This window comes from Callorhinchus milii, unplaced genomic scaffold (genome assembly GCF_018977255.1).
Source record: "Callorhinchus milii isolate IMCB2004 unplaced genomic scaffold, IMCB_Cmil_1.0 Scaffold1, whole genome shotgun sequence".
Taxonomy (NCBI): domain Eukaryota; kingdom Metazoa; phylum Chordata; class Chondrichthyes; order Chimaeriformes; family Callorhinchidae; genus Callorhinchus; species Callorhinchus milii.
The window spans coordinates 74,193,611-74,221,084 of record NW_024704742.1 but is presented as its reverse complement, the minus strand read 5'-3'; the positions used below and the strand labels follow the sequence as shown (position 1 = coordinate 74,221,084).

Below are 27,474 nucleotides of genomic sequence, written 5' to 3'. Positions count from 1 at the left end.
CACTGATATCACTGTGTGGCAAGCTTTTCCGCTGCTTGTCCAGCTAGTACCTACCCGTTAGAGCTTTGGATTGCAGGGTTAACAGGAGATGAGTGGGAGGATTCCACGCCCCCAGTGACTGTTCGGATGCCTGGCTAGCACTCAGAAACCCTGGCTGATTTTCTTTTTTCTAGCCCAGTAGCATTGAGGTCAGTTGTAGTACCTCAACTGCAGCCTTGGCTGATATCAACCAACCCAGCACAGACCAGCAGACATCAACCTGCGATCTCTGGGTCTGTGTGTCTAAGTGGTACTCCGAGCAGTGGCATTACGGACTGGAGGTTAAAAAGTATGATGTTCCTCCGTTATTTAGCCTTTAAACTAATTTAAATTTAAATAACTCATCAAGAATTTTTGAACAATTCAACAGTCTTGTATTTAAATGTATGCATCTGTTCAAATATAGAATCTATATACACCTTTCAAATACAGTGCAGAGAGGGAAGTCCTGGTTTCAGGCTTGCAAAATGCCCAGGGGTCAGCCTGCGGTTGCTCCTCTATGCAAATCTTCAATGAATTCATTGCTGAATATGGAAGTAGTAGTTCAGAGCTGATTGTTCAGTGGTTTACAAAAGATGCAGAAGTCGTGCTGTGTGATACAGGGAGTCAGGGCTTGCAAACGCAAAGTATTGGCAACAGAGCCAGTCCTCCAGCTCCACCCTGTGCTCAAGGCTCAACGAACGTTCTGCAAACTTTATCATAAGCAGCGCTCGCTTCACATCAAGCCAGTTCTGTAGAACACCATAAGCCATCTCTTTGCTCCTTAATTTCTGTTCCATGAGGTCTTTCCGTGGACCCCAAAGTAGACACTGCAATATTCGTTTGGCCTCTGAGATATGGATGCGTTTGATGGGATCTGCTTCCAGCAATAGTTGGACTAGATGTTGTAGACCCTTGGAGTAGAGAGAGGCTCTGGGGATTGAGGGAAGATCCTCCAAATTGTACTCCTGCTCTCTGAGCTTCGGGTTTACCTCGAAAGGATTTGGCTGGTGTAAAAGTTCATAAAGGAGGATCCCCGTCTGAAATTCGTCAAACTTTTTGTACTGTGATGCAGACACGATTTCAGGGGCCAAGCGAGCTTGGTCACGTCTGAGCCTAGCGTCATTTGCCACCGGCTTTTGCTTAGCTTTTAAAAAGTTGCTTATAATAAGCCGGGATAAACGGACTTGGCTCAGGCGATCTTTCTTGTTCTCACTGTGCCTCTTGCCGGGTCTACAGTGAACCAGCAGTAGGTTCTCCAGGCAAAGATCGCAGTGTGTGACGTTACGCTCTTTCAGATGCTCCAGACCATTGCAGAGCTGCAGTAGAAGCAGACATACCCAGCGCTCATAGTCGTCTGGCTGTGATCTGTGGAGATGCAGCCACTCCCGTGCATAGTCAGCTGCTGTCTGATGAGGAACCTCCCGGGTTATGACAACCACCCTGTCTGTCACTGAGCTGCTCAGATCAGCAAGACTCGTGTTAGCATTACCCTGGTCATCCCCATCTGCGGTCCTCCCATCCTGCAAAGCGGTGGCTTCTTCATCACGTGGTAGCATGCTCGGAGGAACAGAGGCTATAAAATAGCCACAGTCTTGTTGGATGTTGAAATGGGCTGAGAGGCTCTGCTGCACAGAGAGACTGTAGAAATGGGCTTGATGAGAATCCGGACCATGGTTTTTACAGACCTGTCGGGAAAAAATTCAGAAATAAGATTCTCTCCATATTCAATAAACTGATAATTAGTACCAGGTATAGTACAGGACCTGGAAGCTGAGACTTCACACAGTTTTGAGCATTGAAGGCATGACTGATAAGCTCACAGTATTCGCCCACAAAATATACAGTCGCAGTATATTCTGCATAGCTCTGCAATGGTCTGCAGCATCTTTACAGTATATTCTGTGAAGCGCTTTGAGATGTCTCGAAGACGTGATAAGGTGCTATATCAAATGCAAGGGTTATTATTATTACTATTATTATCATATGTTGTGTGAGTCATTTTTACTATTGTTTCATTTTTATGGTAACAACCAAACAGTTCTCTGACAATCATAATGAAATTATAGCTAGATATTATGTTAGCAATGCATGCTGCTCCTCCACCTGAGTGCCTAACCCCACACATACACAGAAAACATTGAAATCCACACATGCATACACACACAAAACACAAACATACACACACACACAAGATAATTAAACATGCACATAAAACACCAGAGAATCATTCCTACAGCCCACCCCACCCCACGCTAACAGTGATGTTGAAGAAGTATCACATATTCTCAGTGTTAATTAACACCACTAGGTGGCACTACGCCACCCCCCCGCACCCCCCACACACTTTCTCCCTTTTTTGATTCAATTGCCTTGTTTTTTTTCTTTAACTGAAGTAATGATTGTAAATTGCAAGCTCTGGAGCAGACTTCAAGGTTTTTTGTTTAATATTTGTAGTCTAGTCTATGGGTTGAATTGCTGAAGAGGGGCAAAATCCACATTCTACCATAGGCTTCTTAGAAACCTTTATCACAACTTGAAGCTAAGTCCACAATAGCTTTAAAAGACAAATGACTGAAAAACCGTAAAGGGCTTAGAAGGAGCAAGTGGAGTGGGTAGCTCATGAGAAGGAGGCAGCCCCAGCACAAAGACCATGAGCTAAATGGCCCTCTGTAGTGTAAACTTTCTATAATTCTTATCATATCGTAACAGGCGTGTCAACTATTTGCTGGAATAAAATGAGTGGAGCAATGGCTTATGTATACCTCGCAATAAAATTAAGTAATTTTAACAAATTTTCCATAGATTCAGAGTTCAGTAGTATAAAAAAAAGCTCACGGCTTTTTTAAACTTATTTTTGGAATTACATTTAATTATAGCATCATGAAAAGTGTTATGAAGATTCAAAGAAGCAATTTTTCAGTGTAATCATTCTTTCTCAACAATGAAGTATATGATTTCTCTGTCATGTCACGTACCTCATTTTGCAGTACAGCTAACACTGCCAAGGGGGTTGCTTATTGGTACAGCAAATGTGGAGCACATCTTCGGGGACTAAGATCCTGCAGATCCCAGATAACGGATAAACAAATTGCCCTCCCACTTCAATCGTTTCTTTATTGAGTGTATATTTGTCCCGTTTGAGTCTTTGCCCAAGCGCTGTAGATTAATTGCATGGAATTTACTCTAATTAACTCATTAGCAATGTCAATGATGAGATCTAATTTGAAGTAACAAATTAACAAATCTCAGAATTTACAATATGTTCTGTGAAGCGCTTTGAGACGTCGCAACGACGTGATAAGGCACTATATCAAATGCAAAGATTATTATTATTATAAAATAAGAAATATGCCACTTTTGAATATCTAAAACCTAGAAATGTGCTGAAGGATAGATTCAAAGTTTTAGAGATTCGATAATTACACATTTCTTATTAAGAAATCCATTCAGAAATACTGCAGATTAGACTCTGATAAACATACCTTTACTGCATATTGGTTGTCTGGGTCCCTGGCAAAGGCTGCTGAATAGTAAATAGCATCACCAGCATCACAGCAAGGCTGATTACATATCAGCTTGAAATCTGACCAGTTGTTTTCATTGAAGTGCAGTTGTGCTTTCTGCCCTCGCATAAAGAAATCTTCACACTTGACTGCCAGTCGCCGGAGGGACTCTGCGTACAGGCTGCCCAGCTTGGCGTGCATCCCTTCCTTACTGTCCATGTTACTGAGGAGTCTGTGCAGCTGCAGATTCGAGACTGAGGAGCTCTGATTAGCTAAGCTGATCTGATTGGAAGAAACAGACCGAAGGCTTTGATCATTCCTGTTGGAGTTGTCATCTGAACTGTGAGCTTTGTGCATGTAGCCAGGAACACACTTCTCCAGCGACTCACAGGAAGAGAATACATGCTGCCTGTCTGAAGGGCTGGAGGGAGAACACAAATGGCACTCATCTGAGCTGCCCCCCTCATGTCCATGGAGGACACCATCAGAAACACTGACATTCAGGTAGCTGCTGCTGGAAGACGTATTGGTTCTCCTCGGTGATAAGTCCCTCCAAGATGAGCAGTCGGGGGCGGAGGTTGTTCTATTTCCGACTTTCTTTAGGGGAAGCGGCGGAGGCTGGCCCCTGCTGGGAAGTGCATCATCCATTGACTTGGCAGAGACAGGGTGACCATCTCTCCAGCTGTGAGAACCATTTACACAGATCACAATCTCGGCTGCTTGACCTGCAAGGATCAAAAGAGGAGATAATTTAGCAACAATTCAGGAAGCACGTGCTGCAGCACTGTGGGCAAGGTGTGAATGTAGTAGCCATGAAAACTACTGACAGGTCTCGAAGGAGCTTGGGGTTCACCTCTTGTCTAAATTCCTCAGTCATGGCTTTCTTATTAATGAGAGAAGAATTATTGTGCTATATCACCTACTTCTGCCAGATCACATTTGGCGGCATGGACGTGAGGGGGCAGCTCAGATGAGAGCCATTTGTGTTCTCCCTCCATCCCTTCAGACAGGCAGCACGTATTCTCCACCCCAGAGCTGCTTCCTAAGTTTAATAGGACCAGACTCTTTAGACCAACCAAGTGTGAGCCTGAAGCTGTCTAATCCTAAGAATGTTCAGTGCAGGTTGAATCTTCCTGAATGTTCTGAAACTCCCTTCTCCCTTTGAATAGTGCCATGGGGTCTTTAACATCCACCTGAACAGACAGACGAGCCTCGGTTTAACGCTCCAAACAAACCCATAAACTCAGCCAAAAGAAAGAGGTCAGTGGCTGGCTGCTAGATAATGCAGTCACTCCATTCATTACTGAGTAAACGTGTCCCATTCACTGTGCCACAGCCAAATAGCAATCCTGTTTGTCATGTGCTTGGGGTAACAACAACAAATTACATTTGTATAGCGCCTTTCATGTTGGGAGGACGTCCCGAGGCGCTGGACTGTCAGAGATTTGGACCTGAGCATGGATTCAAATCGAGGGGGGGTGGAGGGCAGGGAAGGTTGGGGTAGAAGGTTGGCCAAATGCGCGGTCGAAGAGGAGGGTCTTAAGACATGCTTTGTAGGAGGCAAGAGAGGGTGCAAGGCAAAGGGACTGTGGGATGAAGTTCCAAGTGTGGGGGACGAAAGGCTGAAAGCCCGACCCCAAGGGTGGGGTGGACCAAGCAGGGGACATGGTGAGCAGAGGGAACAGATATGGGGTTAGCAGGACGTAGGAAGGAGCAAGGCCGTGGAGGGTCTTGAAGGCGTGGAGGAGGACTTTGAACTCTATCCTCTGGGGGATGGGGAGCCAGTGGAGCTGGGCAAGGATGAGGTTTAAGGGTAAACCTGGACTGCACAGTTAAAGGCACATTCCAATAGATCAATGATAGCACCAGGATGCAGAGAGCATTGATGTGAAAATCATGGCTATTTGTGGAACATTGTTGTGTGCAGATTGACTGCCAGATTCACCTAAAAAATCAGTTTAACAATCTAAAAATCACTACACTTTACAGTAAATCATGTGTGGCATTTTGAAATGTTTCAATGACATGTTGAGGCAAATGCAAGGATTTTTATTATAAGATTACTGTATTCGTACATGGTCAGTAATCGAGTTAAGATTCTTGCCTGTGTGAGGATTATCATAAATTTCAGAATGTAGAAATATACAGGAACAGAAAGAACATTACAGCTCATTGGATGTTCACTCAAATAGAAAAAAAATGGAAAAAATGACAAATAATCATAAACGATTCCACTGAAGATTATTTCTCCTGGCTGGTTCTATGGAAGAAATATAATAATAATCCTTGCATTTGATATATCCAACTCATTCAGAACTCTGCCGCCCGCATTCTCACCCGCACGAAACTCCACTCCCCGATCACCACAATCCTCACCAGACTGCACTGGTTCCCTATCCCAGAGAGGATCGATTTCAAGATCCTCACCCTCGTATTCAAGTCCCTCCACTCCTCTGCACCCCCCCTACCTCTCTGACCTCCTCTCTCCTCAGCACTGTACCCGTTGCCTTCGTTCCTCCGGGTCTGGCCTCCTCCTTGTCCCCCGAGTCCTCCACTCCACCCTCGGCGGCTGTACCTTCAGCCACTATGCCCCGAGGATCTGGAACTGCCTCCTCACTCCCTTCGTCTCGTTCCCTCCCATTTTCAGATCTCTGCTGAAGACTTTTCTTCCTTTGGTCACCTTCCTCCCCCTCCCCCTGGCTTGGCCCCGGGATCCGTTACTGTAAAGCGCTCCGAGATGCCGTCCAGTGTGGAGGACACTATATAAATCAAAGTTGTTGTTGTTGCTGTAGCACCTTATCATGTCTTCAAGACGTCTCAAAGCACTTCACAGAATATATTGTAAAATTAATTGACTGTATACTTTGTAGTCGAAACACGGCAACCAATTAATAAATAATAATAATCCTTGCATTTGATACAGCTCTTTTCACATCTTCTAGACGTCCCAAAGCGCTTCACAGAATAGACTGTAAAGTGAATTGACTGTATATTTGTGGGCAAACGCGGCAGCCAATTGCGCACAGCAATGTCCCACAAACAGTCGTAGATTGAAAATGACCAATTTATTATTGTTTTTGGTTTTGGAGGGATTATTATTAGGCGTGTAGAGTAAGGAAACTTGCCCAAGGTTTCGCCCTGCCTGGAATTGAACTCAGGTCTCTCGCTTGCAAAGCGAGTGCTCTAACTACTGAGCGACAGGACTGCGCACAGCAATCTCCCACAAACAGTTGTGGATTGAGTGAACAATTTTTTGTTTGTTTTGAAAGAAGTGTTACCCCCGGAAAAGCGATCCGCCAAACAACCGGATGCCTACTTACTGCTAGGTAAACAGAGGCGCGTGGAGTAAGGAAACTTGCCCAAAGTTTCGCCCTAACGGGAATTGAACCCAGGTCTCTCACTTGTGAGGTGAGTGCTCCAACCACTGGTCTACCACATCCCGACTCCTCCGTTCCCCCCGCCCCCCCGCGCAGGTCATCTCCTCCAACCTTCACTGTGAGGAGATGCTGGATTTCCTTGAATCCAAAATCAAGGGAATCCGCTCCACGGTCACCTCCCCTCCAACCTCCACCCAACCCCCACCCCCTCCCTCCCACACTCCGACTCCTACCCATCCTCCCCTACACACGTTCGTACCCGTTTCCCCACCCTCTGTCACCAAACTCATCCTATCCCTGAAACCCACCACCTGCTCCCTTGACCCCATCCCCACTCCACTCCTCATCTCTCAGCTCCACCTCCTTGCCCCACATATCACAGACATCATCAACCTGTCCCTCTCCTCTGACTCTGTTCCCATTCCTTCCTGTCCAAAGTCCTCGAAAGAGTTGTCGCCTCCCAGCTGCGCTCTTTCCTCTCCACCCATTCACTATTCGAACCCCTTCAGTCGGGTTTCCGTGCTGCCCACAGCACAGAAACTGCCCTGGTCAAGGTCACCAATGACATCCTGACCATCTGTGACCAGGGCTCCCTCTGCCTCCTTGTCCTCCTCGACCTATCGGCAGCATTCGATACGGTCGACCACGCTATCCTACTCCACCGCCTGTCCTCCCACCTCAACCTTCAAGGCCCTGTCCTTGAGTGGTTTAGGTCGTACCTCTCCCACCGTCTTCATTTTGTTTCCACAAACGGCTTTTCCTCCAGCCCCCGCACTGTCTCGTGCGGTGTCCCTCAGGGCTCTGTCCTCGGTCCCCTCCTCTTCACCCTCTATATGCTCCCCCTGTGGTGACATCATCCGCAGACATGGGGTTAACTTCCACATGTATGCGGATGACACCCAACTCTACCTTTCCTCCTCTACCCTCAACTCCACGACCACCGATGTCCTGACAGCTGCCTGTCCGACATCGAGTCCTGGACGAGAGACAACTTTCTTCAGCTCAACGTGCGAAAAACTGAGGCCCTCCTGATTGGCTCACGTCAGCGCCTCCGCACCTCAGGCGCTGACAGCATCAGCATCCAAGGCTGCACTCTCCACCTCTCAAAGCCATCAGGAACCTCGGGGTTCTGTTCGACCCTGAGCTGTCCTTTCTCCCTCATATCCGCACCACAACTGGCACCGCCTTCCATCACCTCCGGAACATCGCCAGACTACGGCACTACCTCACCCCTCACGCGGCTGAAACTCTGGTCCACGCCTTTATCACCTCAAGGCTGGACTATGGGAACTCTCTCCTCGCCGGCCTTCCCGGCACCTCCCTCCACACTGCAGGTCATTCAGAACTCTGCAGCTCGTGTACTGTCCCGCACCAGGCTTCGGGACCACATCACTCCCACCCTCGCTCGCCTCCACTGGCTCCCCATCCCCCAGAGGATCGAATTCAAGATCCTCATCCTCACCTACAAGGCCATTCACGGCCTTGCTCCCTCCTACCTCTCCAACCTACTATCCCCCTACCTACCTGCCCGTACCCTCCGTTCCTCTGGCTCCGGTCTGCTCCACGTCCCCCGCCCCAACCGCCCTACCATCGGTGGTCGGGCCTTCAGCCTCTCAGCCCCGAGGCTCTGGAACTCTATCCCCCAGTGCCTTCGCCGCTTCCTCCCTTTCCTCCTTCAAGGCCGGTCTCAAAACCTTTCTCTTTGACCGAGCCTTCAGCTCCCTTCTTGACTCTCTTCCCCCTCCTCGCTTCCTCCCTTCCCTCCCCTCACCCTGACCATTTCCCCCTCCTCGCTCCCTCCCTTCCCTCCCCTCACCCTGACCATTTCCCCCCTGCTCGGGTCCCGACCCAACTGTACAGCGCCTTGGGACGTCCTCCCGACCTGAAAGGCGCTCTATAAATGGACTCTTGTTGTTGTTGTTGTTGTACAGGACTCCACATATACTTCAAACACAACATTTTAGAACACAGGAAAATATACCTTGGGCTGAGAGATTTACTTACCCCTGTCATGAAAGGTCCTTGTGTCAGAATCAGAGCCCAGACTCTCAGTGGAGACTGCAGGGAATCTACCATTCATTCCTTCGGAAATTCCCACTAGATTTTCCACAGAGCCACAGCTTGGCTTTTCTCCCTCAGAAGTGCTATGGCTCATCTTTATCATCGACCGTTCTCTAAGCACAGGAAGGAAAAATACATTTATTAGTAAATAAAAACAAGCACAGTTTTACCTTTGTGTTATTATAATCATTATCTTTCAAAGAGTTAAGAACAAAGAAAGTATGCTTAACTGAGTCATAAATCTCAGAACTGTGCTACTTCCCACTTCGCAACCCACAGTACGGAACATCCTGTACAGATTCAGACCTCCTAACCACCAGGTCTCCTCAGCGCTGTCTAACTTTAATCCTGTGACTTTCAGTCAAGGAAGCCTTCTTCATAAAACAGTAATTCACACAACAACACACACAGCACACATTGGCCTGTCTACCCATCCAAATTCCCCAAAGATTCCTTTGACACATCTATCCTATCACCTAATAACCTTTTATCCTTTAATTCATTTTTGAATCCCTTTTTACATCCCTTTTCCATCATCTGTGCTAGGCATTTGTTCAACATGCCTATCACCTTTTATTAAATACATCTCCATTTTCTATCCGTTTTTGTCCTATTTTGAAGCTATAATATTTTGCGCTTTAGTTTGCCACACAACAGAAAAGCTTGCCTGCCTCAAAATGTTCTCCTAAGTCTTCCTAAATGTAAACATCTCTATCATTCTCCCCTGCCCTTCTCAGTTTTCAGAAAAGTCTTTTCAGAAAAGTCCCAGGCAGGCCAATCCTTCCTTCTAGCTTTGTTCCCTAAATTCAACTCAGGGGAAATCATGTCAATAGTGACCTGATGATCCGGAAGTCTGGCATTGCTTTTAGCATGGGAAGTAAACATTGGTTGTTGGGTCCACATGACACCAATACTGTACAATTCACAATTATATTATGTCTTTCATGTCAGGCGGATGCCTTAAAGTTCTGGCTGGTTACCTGAGGTGGGAATGGGAGTCAAAGGGAGTGGGGAGGGGATGGGAAAGATGACTAAAAACATGGTCAAAGAGGATAATCTTGAGATGGGCCTTGAGCGATAGAAGGGAGCGAGCTATCCAGGATGGAATTCCAGACAGTGGAGGCAGAATGACTGAAAGACTGTGCTAAAATGGGGGGTTAATCCTGTGAAGCTCTTCAAGATGTCCTCCTGACATGAAAGATGCTATATTAAATGTAGCATCTTTTTAATTATTAGGGTGACACTCCAGAGAAGTGTTGGGATAGCACCGCATTGTCAGAGGTGTCATCCTTCATATGAGATATTAAACTGCCCGTTCGGATGGATGTTAAACATTCCAAGGCACGTTTCAAAAAGAGAAGGCAAATTTTCCCAGCGCAGTGTCCTGGCCAACAATTCCACAGATAATCCCAATTCCAATCCAACCAAATCCCCAAACAATCCCACAGAGTCCAGGCCTCTCCCTTCACTCAGGGAGCACTATCTGCTTTATGGGCCCTACCCTATCCACCCCAACATCTGTGGGTGTTTTGTCAGCCATTCTGCCCCTCTCTCTGAAACTCCCTGCTGCAATCCCTCTGCTCCCTACCTCCCCTCTTTCAACCCATGTCTGAAAATGTACCTCTTTCGTTGCGCTTTCAGTCATCTTTTTACTATTCACCCTTCCCCCTTGGATCCCAACCCACCCCTCCCACCACCCCCCAACAGCTTGGGTGCCCATCCGTGTGTTTGTGCTTTTGGGATGTCCTCCTGAAGTGAACAGTGCTACATAAACATAAGTTTTATTGTATTGAATAGAATTGGTCATTCACTTCAGAGCTAGTTGTGGGACATTGTCATGTGCAAATTGGCTGCAGTATTTGCCTACAAAGAGTCACTACACTTCACAGTAAAATCCTGCGAAGCTGTTTGAGATGTTTTCATGATACGATAAGGCGCTATATCAAACACAAGGCTTATTATTAGCAGGAAAAATTTTAAATTCAGACTCTCTGCCCAGAACACAGAAATATGCAGCAAGATGAAAGCGAGTGCATGATGCATTATTCACCAGTTCTCATCACTGCAAGGTTCCCTGAGCCTGTCACAGGACTTTTAACATAAGCAATACAACTATACAGCCGGGACTTATTTTACCATTTTTAGTGCTTTTGAAGGACAAAAAACATGAGCTCTGTGTTTTAATTGGAAAGATCTTTCTACCTCATCGCCCTGTAATTTATTATAGTTTCCCTAATTTGGAGTTTTTTTTCAAAAAGAGCTTTAGGCCAGCATCTATCATGTCATTAAACTCTTAACAAAGATGCTCTCTCCATGCAGAGTGTGGGAAGATTGCTGTTTATCTCAACCAGGCTCAGTGTGAGTAGTATTGAATGGTTGGACCACTTGCTGGAGGCATTTTGTGGGTATTAGAGGACAGCCACTTGAATCAATGCCTATTGCAAAGGTTGTATTATCACAGATAATCTTCTGATATCTAGACAGCAGTGGAAACATGAAAGACTAGGTGGAATTCAGGGCCTCTGTTCCCAAACCATGCCTAGACTTAGCCAGTGAGACCATTTTGCTTAAATTTTTTGTTGGAGCAGAATTGCAGGGGAAAATAATATGGGTAAATGCAAGGTACTGCATATAGAATACAAGAACAGTAAACACAAGTTCTCCATGGATGGGATTGCACTTGCCAAGGGGGAAGCTGAAAGAGATCGATGGGTGTTTGTTGACTTGTTGCTCTATGTTAAAACAGCAGGAGGCAGAAATAAACAAGGCAAACATGATGCTGGGCTAGATTGCTAAATCAGTTGAGTTTTGATCCCCAAACGTTATACTTAGGCTGTTCAGTGCTCTGCTAAGACCACACCTACTGGTCACCATAATATGAGGGGGTTGCCCAGACCCTAGAGGTGGTGCAGAGGAGATCTACGAGGATGATCCCCAGTGTTAGAAGAATGAGCTACGAGCAACAATCGGGCAAACTAGAGCTCTTTGGTCCTGAGAGAGGATGACTTAGGGGGGACCTCATAGAGATGTGTAATATTTTAAATGGGATTGAAAAAGTAAACCCAAATCATTACTTTAGAAGGCATCAAGACAGTAGACCAATAGGACATAAGTGTAGAGTTGTAAAGGGCAATTTCAGGACAGATACCAGGAAGCTTTTCTTTATTCAGAAGATAGTTATAATAATTATGTATTATAATTATTGTGGAGTCCTGCAACTCAGTGGTTAGAGCAGTCGCCTCACAACTGGGTTCAATTCCCGGCAGGGCGAAATATTGGGTAAGTTTCCTTACTTCACACAGCTCTGTTTACCGAGCAGTAAGTAGGAACCTGGTTGTTAGTCAATTGGCGGATTGCTTTTCCAGAGGTAATAATTCCTTCAAAAAATATATATATTAATAAATTGGTCACTTCAATCCACAACTGTTTGTGGGACACAGCTATTAATTATAATAATAATCCTTGCATATAATAATACTCTTTGATATAGCGCATCTTCGAGATATCTTAAAGCACTTCACAGAATATACTGTAAAAAGTTAATTCACTCCATATTTTGTGGGCGAAACGTGCAGCCAATTGCACACAACAGTGTCCCACAAACAGTCGTGAATTGATTGACCAAATTATTATTAATATTTTTTTGAAGGGATTATTACCCCCAGGTAACAACCGGGTTCCTACTTACTCCTAGGTAAACAGAGGCGTGTGGAGTAAGGAAACTTGCCTAAAGCTTGCGAGGCGAGTGTTCTAAACGCAGAGCTACAGGACTCCACAAATTAAAGACAGGAACAGGTTGCCAGGAAAGGTGTTTGAGGCCAGGATGTTGGACTCAGTTAAAAAGCAGCTCAATGCTGTGATGGGAGGATGGTAAGGTGGGTATTCAAGAAGGATGAAATCAGATAGGCCAAAGAGCTTTCTCCATACAAACTGATCTTGTAATCTTATGAACTCGTGAGGTCTCCCATTAGCCCCACAGTCAACATCTTTCAGACTATAAAATATGCTGCAATAGTTTGGAACCAGTTGTACAGTATATTGGGAAGGCAAGTGAGGAACAACTGGAAGCTTGTACATGAGCAGTTGCTGCAGTGTGGGCTTGTGCAGAGAGTACTTGCTCAGCCTCAATAACCACCTGTACCAATGTGTTCCATGGTCTAACAACCCTCCGTGTGAAAATGTTTCTATTAACCTCCCTTTCCAGTGACAACCCTGAGCTTATGTCCTCTTGTTACTGATTTACCGATCAGTGGAAACATCTTTCACTATCTATCTTCTCTTTTAGATCTCCTCTTATCATTCCCTATGCCAGTAAAAACACAACTAATCTTTCAAGCTTACTCTCTTAACTATAACCCTTCCCCACGCCATTGCTCTGATGTGCTCTCTGTAACTGGCTACACAGAATTGCATGTAAGCACTGCCTGATATAAATGTAACACCACTTCCTTGCAGATGAAGTTACAATACAATACAAACTGACATTTACATGAGACATTTCATGTCATCAGGCATCACAAGCCACTGGACATTTCAAAGCGCTTCACAGAATATACTGGACTCACTGGACTCTTATTAACATTTCAGAATGTGCACAATTTTGCTAATTTTTAAATACAATTTTAATTTTAAAATTCATTTCTTATAAACTTGTTTGTACCCAAGTTGGGGATAGGTGCCGAGGGGGAGTCCGGAGCCTTTTTGCAGGAAAGAACAGATTTTAATTCTGGAGCAGTTACAACTTCTGAAGAGTGGAGCTGGGAGGCCAACAGGGAGAGCACTGGGAAAGTCTTCAATCTCCTTATATTTGCCTCACCCTGGACATAGGAACAAGGAACATAGGATCAGGAGTAAGCCATTCAGTCCCTCGAGCCTCTTCCGCCATCCTATTAGATCATGGTTGATCTGTATCTCAAATCCAAATGCCCGCCTTTGCCCCATAAGCCTTGATACCCTAACCTAAAAATCTATCCAGCTCAGTAACATTTGTTATAATATAATAAGGATAATCCTTGCATTTGATATAGATCCTTGCATTTCATGTCAGGAGGATAACCTGTACTTGGAGTCCTGTAGCTTAGTGGGTTAGAGCACTCGCCTCGCAAGCGAGAGACCTGGGTTCGATTCTAGGCAGGGCGAAATGTTGGGAAAGTTTCCGTACTCCACAAGCCTCTGTTTACCTAGCAGTAAGTAGGAATCCGGTTGTTAGTTGATTGGTGGATCGCTTTTCTGGGGATAATAATTCCTTGAAGTTTTTTTTTTAAAAATGTGGTCACTCAATCCACAACTGTTTATGGGATACTGCTGTGCACAATTGACTTCTGTATTTTGCCCACAAAATATAGTCAATTCACTTTACAGTATATTCTGTGAAGCGCTTTGAGACATCTCAAAAACACGATAAGGCGCTATATCAAATGCACGGATTATCGTATCTCAAAAGTGATTCACCGTAAATACTGTGAACTGTAGTTACTGTTTATTTTGTAGGCAATCACATCAATCCATTTATTTTCAGTGATGTGCTTAAACAGCCAGGAAAAAATTTTTATCTGGCAAATTGTTGGCCAGGACACCAGCTGAAACCCCTTCTCTTCTCGAATAGTGTCATGGGATCTTTAAAACCCAACTGAACAAGCAGATGGGCCTCGGTTTAACATCTCATCCAAAGGACGGCACCTCCAACAATGTGGCACATCCCCAGTACTGCATTGCAGTGTCAGCCAGGGCCAACTGAGTTCAAAGCCTTGATGTAAGACTTGAACCCACAACTTGTGACTCAAAGGTGAGACTGCTACCAACTGAGCTAGGCTGACATCCAAAGAAGATCATATTCCTAATAAAGGGTTTGTAATTTTAATACATACTGACAATGCACCAAATTTGAATTATATCCAAATACAGATTGCAGATTTTCAGAAAAAAACGCATAAAATTGGCACTCAATTCTCAAAAATGCAGCCCCCCGTAAAACAATAAATACAGAATTTAAAGTCAAAGATGTTTAGAGAGGGAAATATCACCCAAAATAACAATTAACAATTAGCATTCACTGCAACAAATAGATTCATCCAAAAATTAAAAGCAGGTGATCCAAATCTCAGACGATTTTAGACATTGGAAGCACTTTGAATGTAACTTGCAGCAACAACGACTTGCATTTATATAGCGCCCTTCATACAGGAGAGTGTTGCAGAGTGCTGAAGGTTGTTGCTATACAGAGAGACTTTAACAATCTCGATTCCCTGAACACAGTGTTTGATTTTCACTTCAAACTCTCCAGCAACAATAGTTTTGTCCCTTGCCTTATTTTCAGACACAAGAGTGTATTATTGCCATTGGGAGTCTGTGAAGTGGTTTCAGACATCCTCCCGACGTGAAAGGCACTGTACCAAATGCAAGCATTAATATTATCATTATCATCATTTGCAATAAAAAAGGCATTTTTTTTAGCCTCTCCCTTTAACCCTTTGGTGATAACCCTGAGTATCTGGATGTCCAGGTGTACAGTGTGCTATTGGGAGTGGAAAAGCTCACTTTCTGGAATGACTTTACTGGGCTAGGCTGACATCCCCTCCCCCGGCTCGGTCCCGGGATCCGAAATTGTAAAGCGCTCTGAGACGCCGTCCGGCGTGGAGGGCGCTATATAAATCCAAGTTGTTGTTGTTGTTGTTGGGTTTATTTCAGCTATGCTCTGATTGTACAGTTCCAAACCCTGGACAGAAAGCTTGTAGCGCTGCCAACAGAGGCCAACTGACTCCCCATACATTGGTGACTGAACTGGAGCAGCCATTGAGTACTGGATGAGCTCTAATTTTCCACAGTTGAATTCAACACGACAGAGGCTCATTGGTTCCTGTCAGTATCTTCTCGCCTCAGGTGCTGACAGCGTCAATCTACACAGATACACGGAGACCATCCAAAACCTTGGTATGTTGTTCAACTCTCAACTGTCCTTTAAACTTGAAATCCATGGTTCAAATTGCTCCCTCCTCTCCACACTGTTGTATTTCATGTCCCCCGCCCTATCCACTGTCCCATCTGTGATCTCCTTCCCATCTCTGGAACTCCATCCCAGAGTCCCTGCAACTCAATCCTTCCACACCTCATTCAAAGTCCAACTCAAGATCTACTGTTTTGACCACTCTTTCAGTCATCTTTCCCCCCCCCACCCCCTCATCTTGCACTCCCAAACATCCTCCTAACATGAAAGGCGCTATATAAATGTAAATTTGTGCTGTATTGTAAAACAAGCAGTCAATTCAGAAGAGTAGAGTGTAGTCCTGGACATCGCAGTGCTTCTATTTACATGAACAATTCTAGCACACAGAAAGTTGTCTCTTTCTGTCCAATCATAGTATGTTCTGTTTCTTAACTCAATAGGGAAAAGAGGAGTTGGGTCTAGATTTACTCTTATTAACATTTCAGAATGTGCAGAATTTTGCAAATTTTTAAATACAATTTTAATTTTAAAATTCATTTCTTATAAACTTGTCAATGTTAAAGAATAAATTCAACAATTTGTCAAATTCTTCATGATGTGAAATTCTGAAAAAATAAAATTAGACCAGGAGAAATTTCTCTCTCACACACACACTGAATGACAGCAATAGCTAACTGTGCTGTGTGTATTGGCACATGGTAAGGTGAGTGTTTGTGAGTGTACTGTGCCTGGAGTTACAAAGCTGAGGTGGCAGAATTCCAGCACACTTCACAGTAAAGAGATAGCATGTGCACTTATGAAGAGTGCTGAGCTCTAAATCTGTTGTGAGATCTTGGGAATGGACCACAGCAGACCAGTGGGGCCCAGTCAACAGAACATTCGTCACCCTGGACTCAAACACATGACAGCTGATAAGGTGCTTGTCCTAACTTGTAGTTAAGTACCGTCACTGCTCGAACAGTTTAAAGTAAAGGTTACCTGCTCTGTTTCTTTGGGGGAGGAGGTGGAGGTACTGTGTTGGTTGCTGGGTTTCTACTCTCAGTCCATTCTGAAGAAGAGTAGATTGTAGCCTTGGAAACATCAGATCTTCTATTTCCTTCAGAATAGCTTCCAGCTTGGCTCTTTTCCCCATAATGGACAACACCACTGTATGTTATTGGTGGTATTGGTGCATTATAAGTACTGGCTGCCGTTTCCAAGCTTTTATCCCCTCTCTTGGCACAATGGGAATCCATCGGACTTACAGGTTGCCCTTCTTGTGAATGGTTCCTTGTTTCCTCATTCTCTTCCTCTTCATCTATTTTGCACTGTTTGCCCCATGCTGTTTTGTAGTATCTACTTCTTCTCTCTGCTGTCAGTGAAGAGGAGCTAAGCTCAGCTGTTTCAGTGAGGACTCTGCTATAGGGATGGCTGATGGGTATAGTTATTGAGAGCTTGCCTGATTGCTCAGCTCCAAGTGATTCTTTGCTTATATCTGTTGGAGAAGGACAGTGCTGCGACACTGAATGGTTTTCACTGGCTGTATCGCTTCCTACACTGTCACAGGACTTATACATGGAGAGATTGTTTAACTCCTGTGATTTGCTGTTTCCTGTTGAGATTGGTTCTAGGACTGTGCTGGCTTTTGACTGTTTAGGAGGTACTGCAGGGATAGGGCGGGAAGAATGCTGCAGGTTTGCCGTCTCTATTGAGCAGGATTCATGGCTGCTCCTGTGTTGATTTGAATAACCAGTGGGCGAGTGTTGTAGGGATGGAGAGGGGTTACCATGATCTTGATGTGCATTCGCTCCTGGATTAAAACATTGCCATTGCACTGCAACAGCAGAGTCAGGGCTGCTTAGATAAAATGTCCTGTTGTCTTCATCGGTGTGTGATGTCACCACAGTAATAGTGGGTCTCTGACTGCTGACATCATCAGTACCCACCACATCTGTTCTTCCATCCTCTTGGTGCTCCACCACCGTTTCTTTCTGCAGAGTCTCCACTGTTGACCACTGAGCTTTCCTGACATTATTTTTGTTACCAGGTGCTCTATTTTTCCTTTTTGTGCTCTCTGCATAGATTGGTTCGTTTCTGTCAGGTTTCAGGACCGAGTTCACGGACCAATTGCACAAATTACCGTTGTTATTCCTTACCGTAGGTCTGATCTCAGGAACAGCTATTTCCTCCTTATTTTCACTGCAGTTTGTACAATCCGACCCAGAGGCTTCATGACAGTGCTGCTTTATCTGTGAGGCATAAGAACGTATCTGTGTCGCCTCCCATGGAAGCAGTTCCTTAGGGTTCCCACATCCAGACATGAACAAGACGTCTCTACTGTCTGGACATGCAGCCTGGTGATGTAGAGATGAGTCACATGTATCCAGATGTTCCTGCAGATATTGCTCATTGCACTGTATACTCACTTCACCATGGTAGCTTGATCCTAACTTAAAGAATGTATTTGTTGTTGTTTCAAACTTCCTGATCTCCCGATGTTCAGCTCCCATCTGTGATTTACTGCAATCTCTGTTCAGGCTCAGAGCTTTGTCCAGGGGATAGATTTGATCAGAACCACTAGGAAAGGCGAGGTCTGGTATTGCTGCTTCAGTACTTAAAGAATTATTTGGACTTTGTATCAACATGTAGGAGTTCATGACGTTGCTTGTCTCCTCATCAAGTGAATAGAACTGCAATACCTCTTCATAACTGCTGCACATTGGTTTCTCTGCCTCAGTGCTCCTGCTCCGAAGTGAATTTTTCAAGTTGTTTGGCGATGGCAGGTTTAAACTCTTAAATTCCTGGTGTGGAAATAAACTGTGCTGCTGCTGTTGCTTGTCCACGCCGCGAGTGATTGTGAAGGTGTCGGTGTTGGCTGGTGTCGACATGTAGCCATGCCCCTCCCCATCACCCGATGACTCTGTGTGATACACATTCTGCTCATACAGAGATTCACTCCCATGTCGTGATATTTCTCCACAATTCTCTTTAGGACACCACGAATGTACAGCATCATCAGAGGAGTGGTTCCCCACAGCCGCTCGCAAACACCTGCAGGAGTTACAATCCAATTGCATTGTCCCGGGCTCTATGTCATTATTATTCTGACAACTTTTAGATTTTTCGGATGACATTTCCTGGGTTACCTGCAGGTTTCAAAAGTTAGTGGTTGTTATTGTTATGAGTGAACTAAGCCTAACAGCCTAACACAGGTTAGGAATTCAATGAACAGCAACTCTAAAGGAAACACAGATGAAACATTTTGAAACTTTACTCGTTGCAATAGAAGTTGTGAAATTGCTTCTAATGAGATACTGACTGATTTTCAAGTTCGTGCAGACTGTTAATCAGGGATTTCTGACAGTCACTTTGCATTAAATCTGGACTGTCTGATCATGACAGGAAGGAAGGAGGTGCCTGTCACCTTGTCTGAGGTCATTTCAAAACTGAACAAAGGCTCTGGATTGACTGGACACACTGACTAATATGTTAACAAGCCGACAAAACTGATTTTAAAAACAACTGAGTCAAGGTGCCACCCAGAAAGATACAAAATCATACAGTTCACAGGTTTAAATCTCAGTCTGTGCTGAGTTAGCTGATCTCAGCACACAGCAGTTGGGCTACAACAAATAGCTACAGCACCCCACACTTGGGATGGAGAATCCAAGCCAGGGCTCAGTTGAACCATATCCCACCAACAGCTGATGGCATCAGGAGGGAACGTGTGGAGAAAAAATATCAGTAAAGTGTTTCCACTCGTGTCAAAATCAGCAACTAACTAATTATTTGGGAGGTAAAGGGACATTTTAGCTTTGTTGCATATCTGAATAGTTGGCTGGTGTGCAAGTATAGATGTATATCACACTCAAATCGGATGAATAAAAGGATGAATAAGAATACCTAGCAAGAGGATAGTAATATGGCATGTACTTCTGTTGTAGATTACAACAACAACTTGCACTTATACAGCGCCCTCCACACAGGGTAACGTCTCAGAGCGCTTAACAGTGGCGGAGCCTGACTCCAAGCTGGGGAGTACAGAGGTAGCCTTAAGCAAGGTTGAAAAGGAAGGTTTTCAGGTGGGACTTGAAAAAGGGAAGCGAGGGGGCAAGGAGGAGGGATTGAGGGAGAGTGTTCCAGAGTTTCAGGGCGTAGTAGCTGAAAGTGTGACCTCCAATGGTGGAGCGGAGGGTGCGAGGGATAAGTAGGAGGTTATGAGCAGTCAAGCGAAGGTGCCAGGTGGTGAATTGGGGAGTGAGGAGGTAGGGCGGTGCCAGAGAGTGAAGGGATTTGAATACGAGTGTGAGGATCTTGAAGTCAATCCGTTCGATGATGGGGAGCCAGTGGAGCCTGGCCAGAATTGGTGAGATGAGGGTACAGAGTTTGGTCCAGGTAAGTCTGGGTAAGTATTGAAGGCTATTGTCTTCAATGATACAATGAGGGACAATGGATTCTAGGTGAAGTTTGGCTAAGTTACGAGCACTTTTGCCTCTGGGATAGAAGGTTGTAGGTTTGTTCATTCACTGCATATCCCTCACATCTATATCATATCCAAACTAATCCATGACCCACATTGTGCCAAGAATAATGAATTTAACCTTTAGATTATTTGATTATTCACCTCATGGATATTTATGGAACCTTGCTGTGTGCAAATGGTTGCCAATTTGCCTACACAAACAACCATTACACTTGACAGTAATTACCTCTGTGCATTTAGATGTTTCAACCTGACAAGGCACTACAAGATACAATTTTTCTCTTTAAAGAAGCAAGAGGTCTACTGGAAGGATCACGAAGAATGGACAAGGATTGCCACCGCACAACTGTAGACAAGGGAAAGGGATGACAATTCCAACAGAGGAGCAATGTCTAAGGAACTTGAGACTCTTCTGAAAGATTGTCACATCATGTGCTTCATTATGTCCCTGAAGCAAACACATAATGGGAGCTCGGACACGAGAGGGTTACCAGAGAGCGAGTGGCTATGTGTGAGACCGCAGAATGAAGTGACAACTCCAGAAGTGGGGAGAACAAATGTGAAAACATTTCCAACAATTAACAATTAAGCTCAATGTTAAAAATCTAAATAATCTGTGAACACTAAACAGTGGGTGAACAGCACTCCCCATGTCAATTTCATCAGTCCAGTATCTGATAGAAGAGTGGCAGCGTTCAGACCCTGACATACACAGTGATAGTGGTCCCATTGTACTAATAGAGACATGCAGCTCCATTCTTTACAATGTTCCTATAGTTCATTTTGATTTATAATGATCTAACTGGTCAAGGGGTACAGTGAAAACCCTTTCAAATACTAGAACTAGACTGCTTGGTTACAGGGATAGTGAGGGTCTCTTTGACAGAACTTTTATATGTCTCTTTGGCTCATTTGCTCTCAGCCTTGCTGCAAAACCCATTGCTGGAAAGAACTATTTGGGGTTTAAATGCTTTACTGTCTGCGTAATTAGCATCTGAAATTGCAGAATTCAATACCAAATAATTTGCTTTTGAAAATATTCTCAACGATCAGCATTTTGCTTAATGACCCTTTGACCATATTCTTCAGGACGTTTTTTCAGGCAAGAGACGGAGTGAAAACAAAACACTGGCCGTGATCAGATCGAGAGGTCGTTGTTAGCCCAGTGACTTCCAGTTTGTACAAATCCCATGTCAGCTTACGGCCTGACATTAATAAGCACATTCAACATGTACAGTACCTGCTGCCCTTCTGAATTCATATTCACGTCTGCCCACATCTCAGTAGCACCGTCAGAGTTCATTAGAGTTGGCTTGACTGCTATAGTGGGTTTGGAGTGAGATGAAGCCAGTGCATATTCCTCATCCAAGAGAGTCCTGTCACCGTTGTTTTTAAAGACATTTGTGGTGTGTGTAGCTACTTTGCCGGTGTCAGTCGCTGTCTGTAGCTTGTGGGAACCTCTTGATTTGAAGCAGTTCTTGCAGGAGCCAGGCTTCCAAACGTGTTCAGAAAAATCATTGCAAAGAGACATTTTGAGTGCTTAGTGTTCGTGTCAATCTGGACCATGAGCAGCACAAGGCTCACTGTCTCTCATGTTGCAGTGCTATCTTAAATGTGTCAGTACCTTCACGCCAGTTGTACACCACCCCTGCAAAGAAAATATCCTTCAGTAATGTTTATTTGGGCAATGAAATCTTACAGCACATTTGTTATATAGACGCCTACATATGCCCTTCAACTAAAAGGGACTCACCCGTGTAACAGGTGAGACTAAATAGTTTGCATTACTGGCCACTAGTTGACATTGGTGAGGGATTCAGTGCTCGGTAAAATCATCAAGGTACAAGCCTGTGGAAAATAAATGGAAACTATCTTCTATTAAATATAAACATATAAACATGTAGAAAAGATCAGCTTTCAGGCTAAACTTCACAGTAAATGCCTGTGAAGAGCTTTGAAACATCTAATGTCATGATATGGGACTCTATCAAATGTAAGAATTATTATTATATATAAAGCCATAAATTACTAATTGTGATATTTGTGCCTGTTTGATATATATTATAAAGAACTTGACTTTGAGAGTACCTTATATGCCAAAATAAAGCATTTATTAGGCCCATATAATACACACAGTCACACCACTTCACAGTTTTATCCTGTGAAGCACTTTGAGACATCTCAACGACATGATAAGGCGCTTATCAAATGAAAGGATTGTTATTATTATTATTATTATTATTATTATGTTATTACAGTTTAAATCACTCTGTAGAGGTATTTTCTAAGTGGTTTTCAGTAATGGTCAGCCAGACCGATAACACTGCCAAGTTACACATGAATGAATGGCTGTTACTTTTCTTGGTATGTTTGAACTTCCCAAAATAGCTACTTTTTGCAGGAAGTTGATATTTTGTTCACCGGGTATTTTGCCAAGCCATTTCTAAATAGTTTTATTAACAGTCCCAGTTGCACCAATGATTATAGAAACTATGTTTATTTTATACTACCACACTTGTCTGCATTCAATTTGTTAGATCGTTATAATTCCTGCTCTTCACTAGTTCCTTATTTCTTAGGATGTAATCACTTAGGATAGCTAAAATGAATAATATTACATGTACAATCTATTTGGTTCTTTACAATAATATCTGGCTCGTTACAGATTACTATTCTCTCTGTGTGTACTTGTGAATTGTTCTTTTTATTATAAAAACAGATACAGTTGTTTCACAGTAGTGTCATATGTAGTGAGTATTTTTATATGCACGCACAGCAGGCATTTTGTCCCACAACAACAACTTGCATTTATATATCGCCCTTCACACAGGGTAGCGTCCCACAGCGCTTGAGCACAAATAACCATGAGGTGAATGACCACATTATCTGGAGCATTATTGACCGGGACAGTGGGAAACACAACCTTCTCCAGAGTGTAGTGGGATTTACAGCATTCTTTTTCAAAGTCCTAAGAATTGTTTGGCTTAATGTTAAATATTCATTACTAACAAAAATGTTTGGTGTTTTCAGAACAGTTTAATTGTAGCTGTGATTATCTCATTTATTTTGTTTCTTAAAGAGCAGAGATACTGACCTACATTGTGTTCCTCTCACAGCAACAAGTTCACAGATGTCTTAAATTTTTTTAAAGCAGATTTATTCCAAATGTCTTTCTTTCTTGTGAGGTACTGTACTAGACAATATTGGAATTTGATACCTCTTAGAAGTTTAAACCCAATTGGACTGCCAAGCACTGATGGCTAAAAATACCAATCTTTAATTTAGAATATCCTATTATAAAGATGAGACAAATGATCCCTATATTTAGCAGCTACATTATGATAGACCCCAAAGCTAACCATCACTTTCTAAACCAGGATTGTTGGGTTATGAAAATGTTGACTGATTGTAACTCAGGATAATTCCATAGTCATACTCAGCAGAAACCCAGGCACTGATGGTTGATTCTGCAGGGACAAGGGGCAATGTTCTGGTGAAGAAAGTCTCTTCCCCTTTGCGAGGGGGAGGGGTGGTAAGCAAGGTAAGCGGGATCTCCTTGAAGCTGAGCTGGCTCCAAGGTGACATGCTTTGCAACAGAACATCAGAAGCAAGTCAATCCTCTGTGGCAGTCTTAGAAGTCTGGCTCCTGAGCCAGGCGGTTCCACAGTATGCCAAGGTACTGCTCATGATAGCACATTTGCAGGATTTGGAGAGGCAGACCTCCAAGACTTGGTCAGGGATTCTTTTCAATCAGCTCCTGCTAACCCTGCAAACCAAAGCCCTTGGATAGAGTGGATCTCGGTAGACAAGCAATGGGAAACTTGCCAGACAGTTCTATCAATGGCAAGCTATCCGGTTTTACCCGGTTAATCTTCAGCAGTACCCCAATCCAGTCTCTAGGTTCTTCAAGCCAATCTGTGATCAATACTCTCCGGAATTAGGTAAGCAGGGTGCATCCCTCTGGGGAGAGAGTGCGCATTCCATTCCAGACCTGGGAATTTCCATGTGTAGGTGGGATGCATGAAACTCTCAGCCTAGTTTGAATACTCCTCAGCATGGTGATGGGTTTCCAGTGTGTCAGACACCCGGCTGACCAAAACGAAAGAGAATCCCGCTGGCAAGCCAGGCAGTGTGTACCTATCAGCAATTATACTGCATGATTTAATTTAAACACTGATGTGTAAATTCAACAGTTTACATTCCTAGATGAGGAAGTGCTAACACCTCTGGTGCAGAGGATCCCTAGCCAAGGCCCCACCTGTGGTGGACAGACGGGTTTCCTCACTGAATCCACAGCACTGCCCAGTGCTGCGAGATGGTTTTGCACAACAGAAAAGTCACATTTCTCTTGATTAATAAATACATAAAAATATAAGGCTCCAACATATAACGAGATATCTGAGGAGAACACCAGCTGCTTCTCTTCATCAGTCCAATAAATTCAGAGCTAAAAATATTGCCCTCTGTTCCCCCTCCCCCTAACAAAACTCCTCACGTTTCAACTGTTGCTGGGGTTTGTGGTGCTGAAAACTTAGCATCTCAAAGCGCTTCACAGAATCCACTGTAAACTGAATTGACTGTATATTTTGTGGGCGAAACACAGCAGTCAATTACACACATCAGTGACCCACAAACAGTCGTGGATTGAGTGAACACATTTTTTTCATGGGATTATTACCCCCGGAAATGTGATCCACCAATCAACTGACAATCAGGTTTCTACTTATTGCTCGGTGAACAAAGGTGTGTGGAGTAAGGAAATGTGCACAACGCTGCATCCTGCCCGGGAATCGAACCGAGGTCCTCTCACTTGAGAGGCGACTGCTCTAAACACTAAGCTACAGGACTCCACTTGTGGGACTTGTGAGAAGATGAAAGCAGCTCATCTCAACCCGATACCATTGACCGCGTGCAACCCCATCAGGGCTGTCGCCGAAAACAGGGCTCAGGCCTAAAATGCCTCAAAAGCTTAGTCATGACATATGGCAAGTCACAAATAGTGATACAATCCCGCAGAACAGTGACTCCTGAATTCCTTCAAATTGGTTATGGTTCAAGTGTGCACGGATAAATCTGTCTCAAGCGGGTGATTGAATTAAAATTAAAGCAAAATGCCTGTGCCAAGCACAGCTACATCATTCATTCAGATGAAAGAATGCGTCTCATTGTCTCAGAGCCTCACTTACCCTGAATTGAACCGAGACCCCTGAATCAGTTACTGACCGACTGAAAGACAATGTGCCCAGTGACTGAGCTGTTTAATCCCTTCCACCACAACCCACCCCTACCTTCAAGTCACTGACAGGCATTTCAAGCAATGAATGGAGAAAGTGAGCTGTATCCTTACTTTGAGGGGATCAGGCTGCAGCTGATTCTACCTCACGCCCACCGTTCTAATTCAGTAAAATACCCTCCCAAACTGTTAAAAAGTAAAATACAAACATTCAAAATAAGGTAATACACTATTAATGCTATTACAAACGAGGTCGCAGTTCATAAAGCAATAGTCATGTTCAAGGGATGAATAAGAAAATAAACCAGTGCAGAAAAATTCCACCTGGCTCCACATTTACTCCATTCATGTTAACATTACGGAGCGCCAGAAATTGACAAGTTCTTAAATACAATCTTAATTTTGAAGCCAGTTTTTAAGAGTTCCAGAAAAAAACAGCTTCAGAGTCAAAAACTGAATGCAATCGATTTGTCAAATTCTGGACGGTGATAAATGCTCGACAGATTGAGGAAACCCAGAGCCAGTGGCCTTTCACTGCAATATTTATACACCATTGTAATCAGAAGGTATTTATGATGTGCCAGAGTAAGCAACACCTTTGAACTTCAGGACTTGTACCTTATGTAAACGTATAACATTGAAGGCAAATTGCTAAAGAGGTCAACCCAGGCTGTCATTTGCAGAAGGAAGAGATGAGATCCGTCTCACAACCTGCAAACAAACAATGCTCCAAGCTGTGAACTTATACTGAGCCCCAGCATCTCAGTCATTGGGGTTCAATGCAAAGCCCCACAAATAACACATCAAGTAACACGTGTTCGAAACTTGTCACCAGAGCCCCCCCACCCCCAAAAAAAAAAACTTTTCATTAAAGTGTAAAGTCACGACTTGCTTTAATAAGGTTGGAAATCCTTACCCCAGACATGGTTGCCTTCTTGCAGGTTTCTGTGGAGCTTTTTTTGCTCCACACGTACCTTACAGTACTACACAATGGCGAGGGGAGGGGAGGGGAGGGGAGGCTGCCCCAGGAGCTGAGCTGTGGGTGGGGGCTACAGCAGAAGGAGCTCACTCTGAAAATGTCTGAGGGAATGATGTGAAGTCAGCTTCTCGGGTTACTGTGCTGTGGGAGCCCCGGCCAGTCCCGGGTAGTCTGCACACAGGCACTCCCTGGTGCACACACACACACACGGACCGCGTGTCTGGAACCCCACAGCACAGAAAGAAAGTCCTGATAATGCAGCATTACCTCTCACACACATCACAGAGCTGCTCTGCACTCACTCACTCACACACTCACACACACTCACACACACACACACACACACCACACACACTCACTCACTCACACACTCACACACACACTCACACACACACTCACACACACACACACACACACACTCACACACACTCTCACATACACACACACACTCACACACTCACTCACACACACCACACACCACACACACTCACACTCACACACACACTCACATACACACACACACTCACTCACACACACACTCACACACTCACAGACACACACTCACAGACACACACACACTCACAGACACACACTCACAGACACACACACACTCACTCACACACACACTCACACAAACACTCACTCACAGACACACACACACAGTCACACAGACCCCCACACACCCACACACAGACCCCCCACTCCCCCCCCCCCCGCCCAGTCGCTGGTGCCGCCCTGCGCTGCCCCTGTGGGGCTGTCACTGAGAGCCTGAGAGCTCCTTTCCGAATGCTCTTTGTGACAAAGGAGCGTCTCAGTGAGTGATGGGGACTTACCGCAAAAGTTCACAGCTGCTGCGGGAACGAACCCCTCCCACACGGGACTTACACGGTTTCGG

At 44.3% G+C, this 27,474-nt stretch overlaps 1 protein-coding gene across 2 annotated transcripts; it reads right to left on the bottom strand.

Annotated features, from left to right (window-relative positions):
- Positions 1-85: 85 nt before the first annotated feature.
- On the bottom strand, positions 86-27,474 carry LOC103177651 (inactive tyrosine-protein kinase PRAG1-like). 2 transcript variants are annotated; one of them, XM_007891903.2, is made up of 6 exons: positions 27,413-27,474; positions 21,608-22,015; positions 16,884-19,030; positions 8,906-9,075; positions 3,504-4,249; positions 86-1,706 (listed from the first exon to the last, which is right to left on the bottom strand). In XM_007891903.2, exons 2-6 carry the CDS (start codon positions 21,896-21,898, stop codon positions 606-608), a joined length of 4,455 nt encoding a protein of 1,484 aa, XP_007890094.1. In that variant the 5' UTR covers positions 21,899-22,015; positions 27,413-27,474; the 3' UTR covers positions 86-605. The 2 variants fall into 2 exon arrangements, with proteins under 2 accessions (XP_007890094.1, XP_007890093.1); XM_007891902.2 differs by lacking the exon at positions 27,413-27,474 and adding an exon at positions 26,219-26,352.

What these genes read in the sequence shown, in the direction of transcription:
- LOC103177651 (XM_007891903.2), bottom strand. Translation starts at nt 21,898, where the DNA reads ATGTCTCTTTGCAATGATTTTTCTGAACACGTTTGGAAGCCTGGCTCC. An exon ending in TGAATTCAGAAGGGCAGCAG is followed by an intron (nt 19,031 to 21,607) that starts GTACTGTACATG and finishes TGAAACCTGCAG; the next exon opens with GTAACCCAGGAAATGTCATC. An exon ending in AAGGACCTTTCATGACAGGG is followed by an intron (nt 4,250 to 8,905) that starts GTAAGTAAATCT and finishes TGATCCTTGCAG; the next exon opens with GTCAAGCAGCCGAGATTGTG.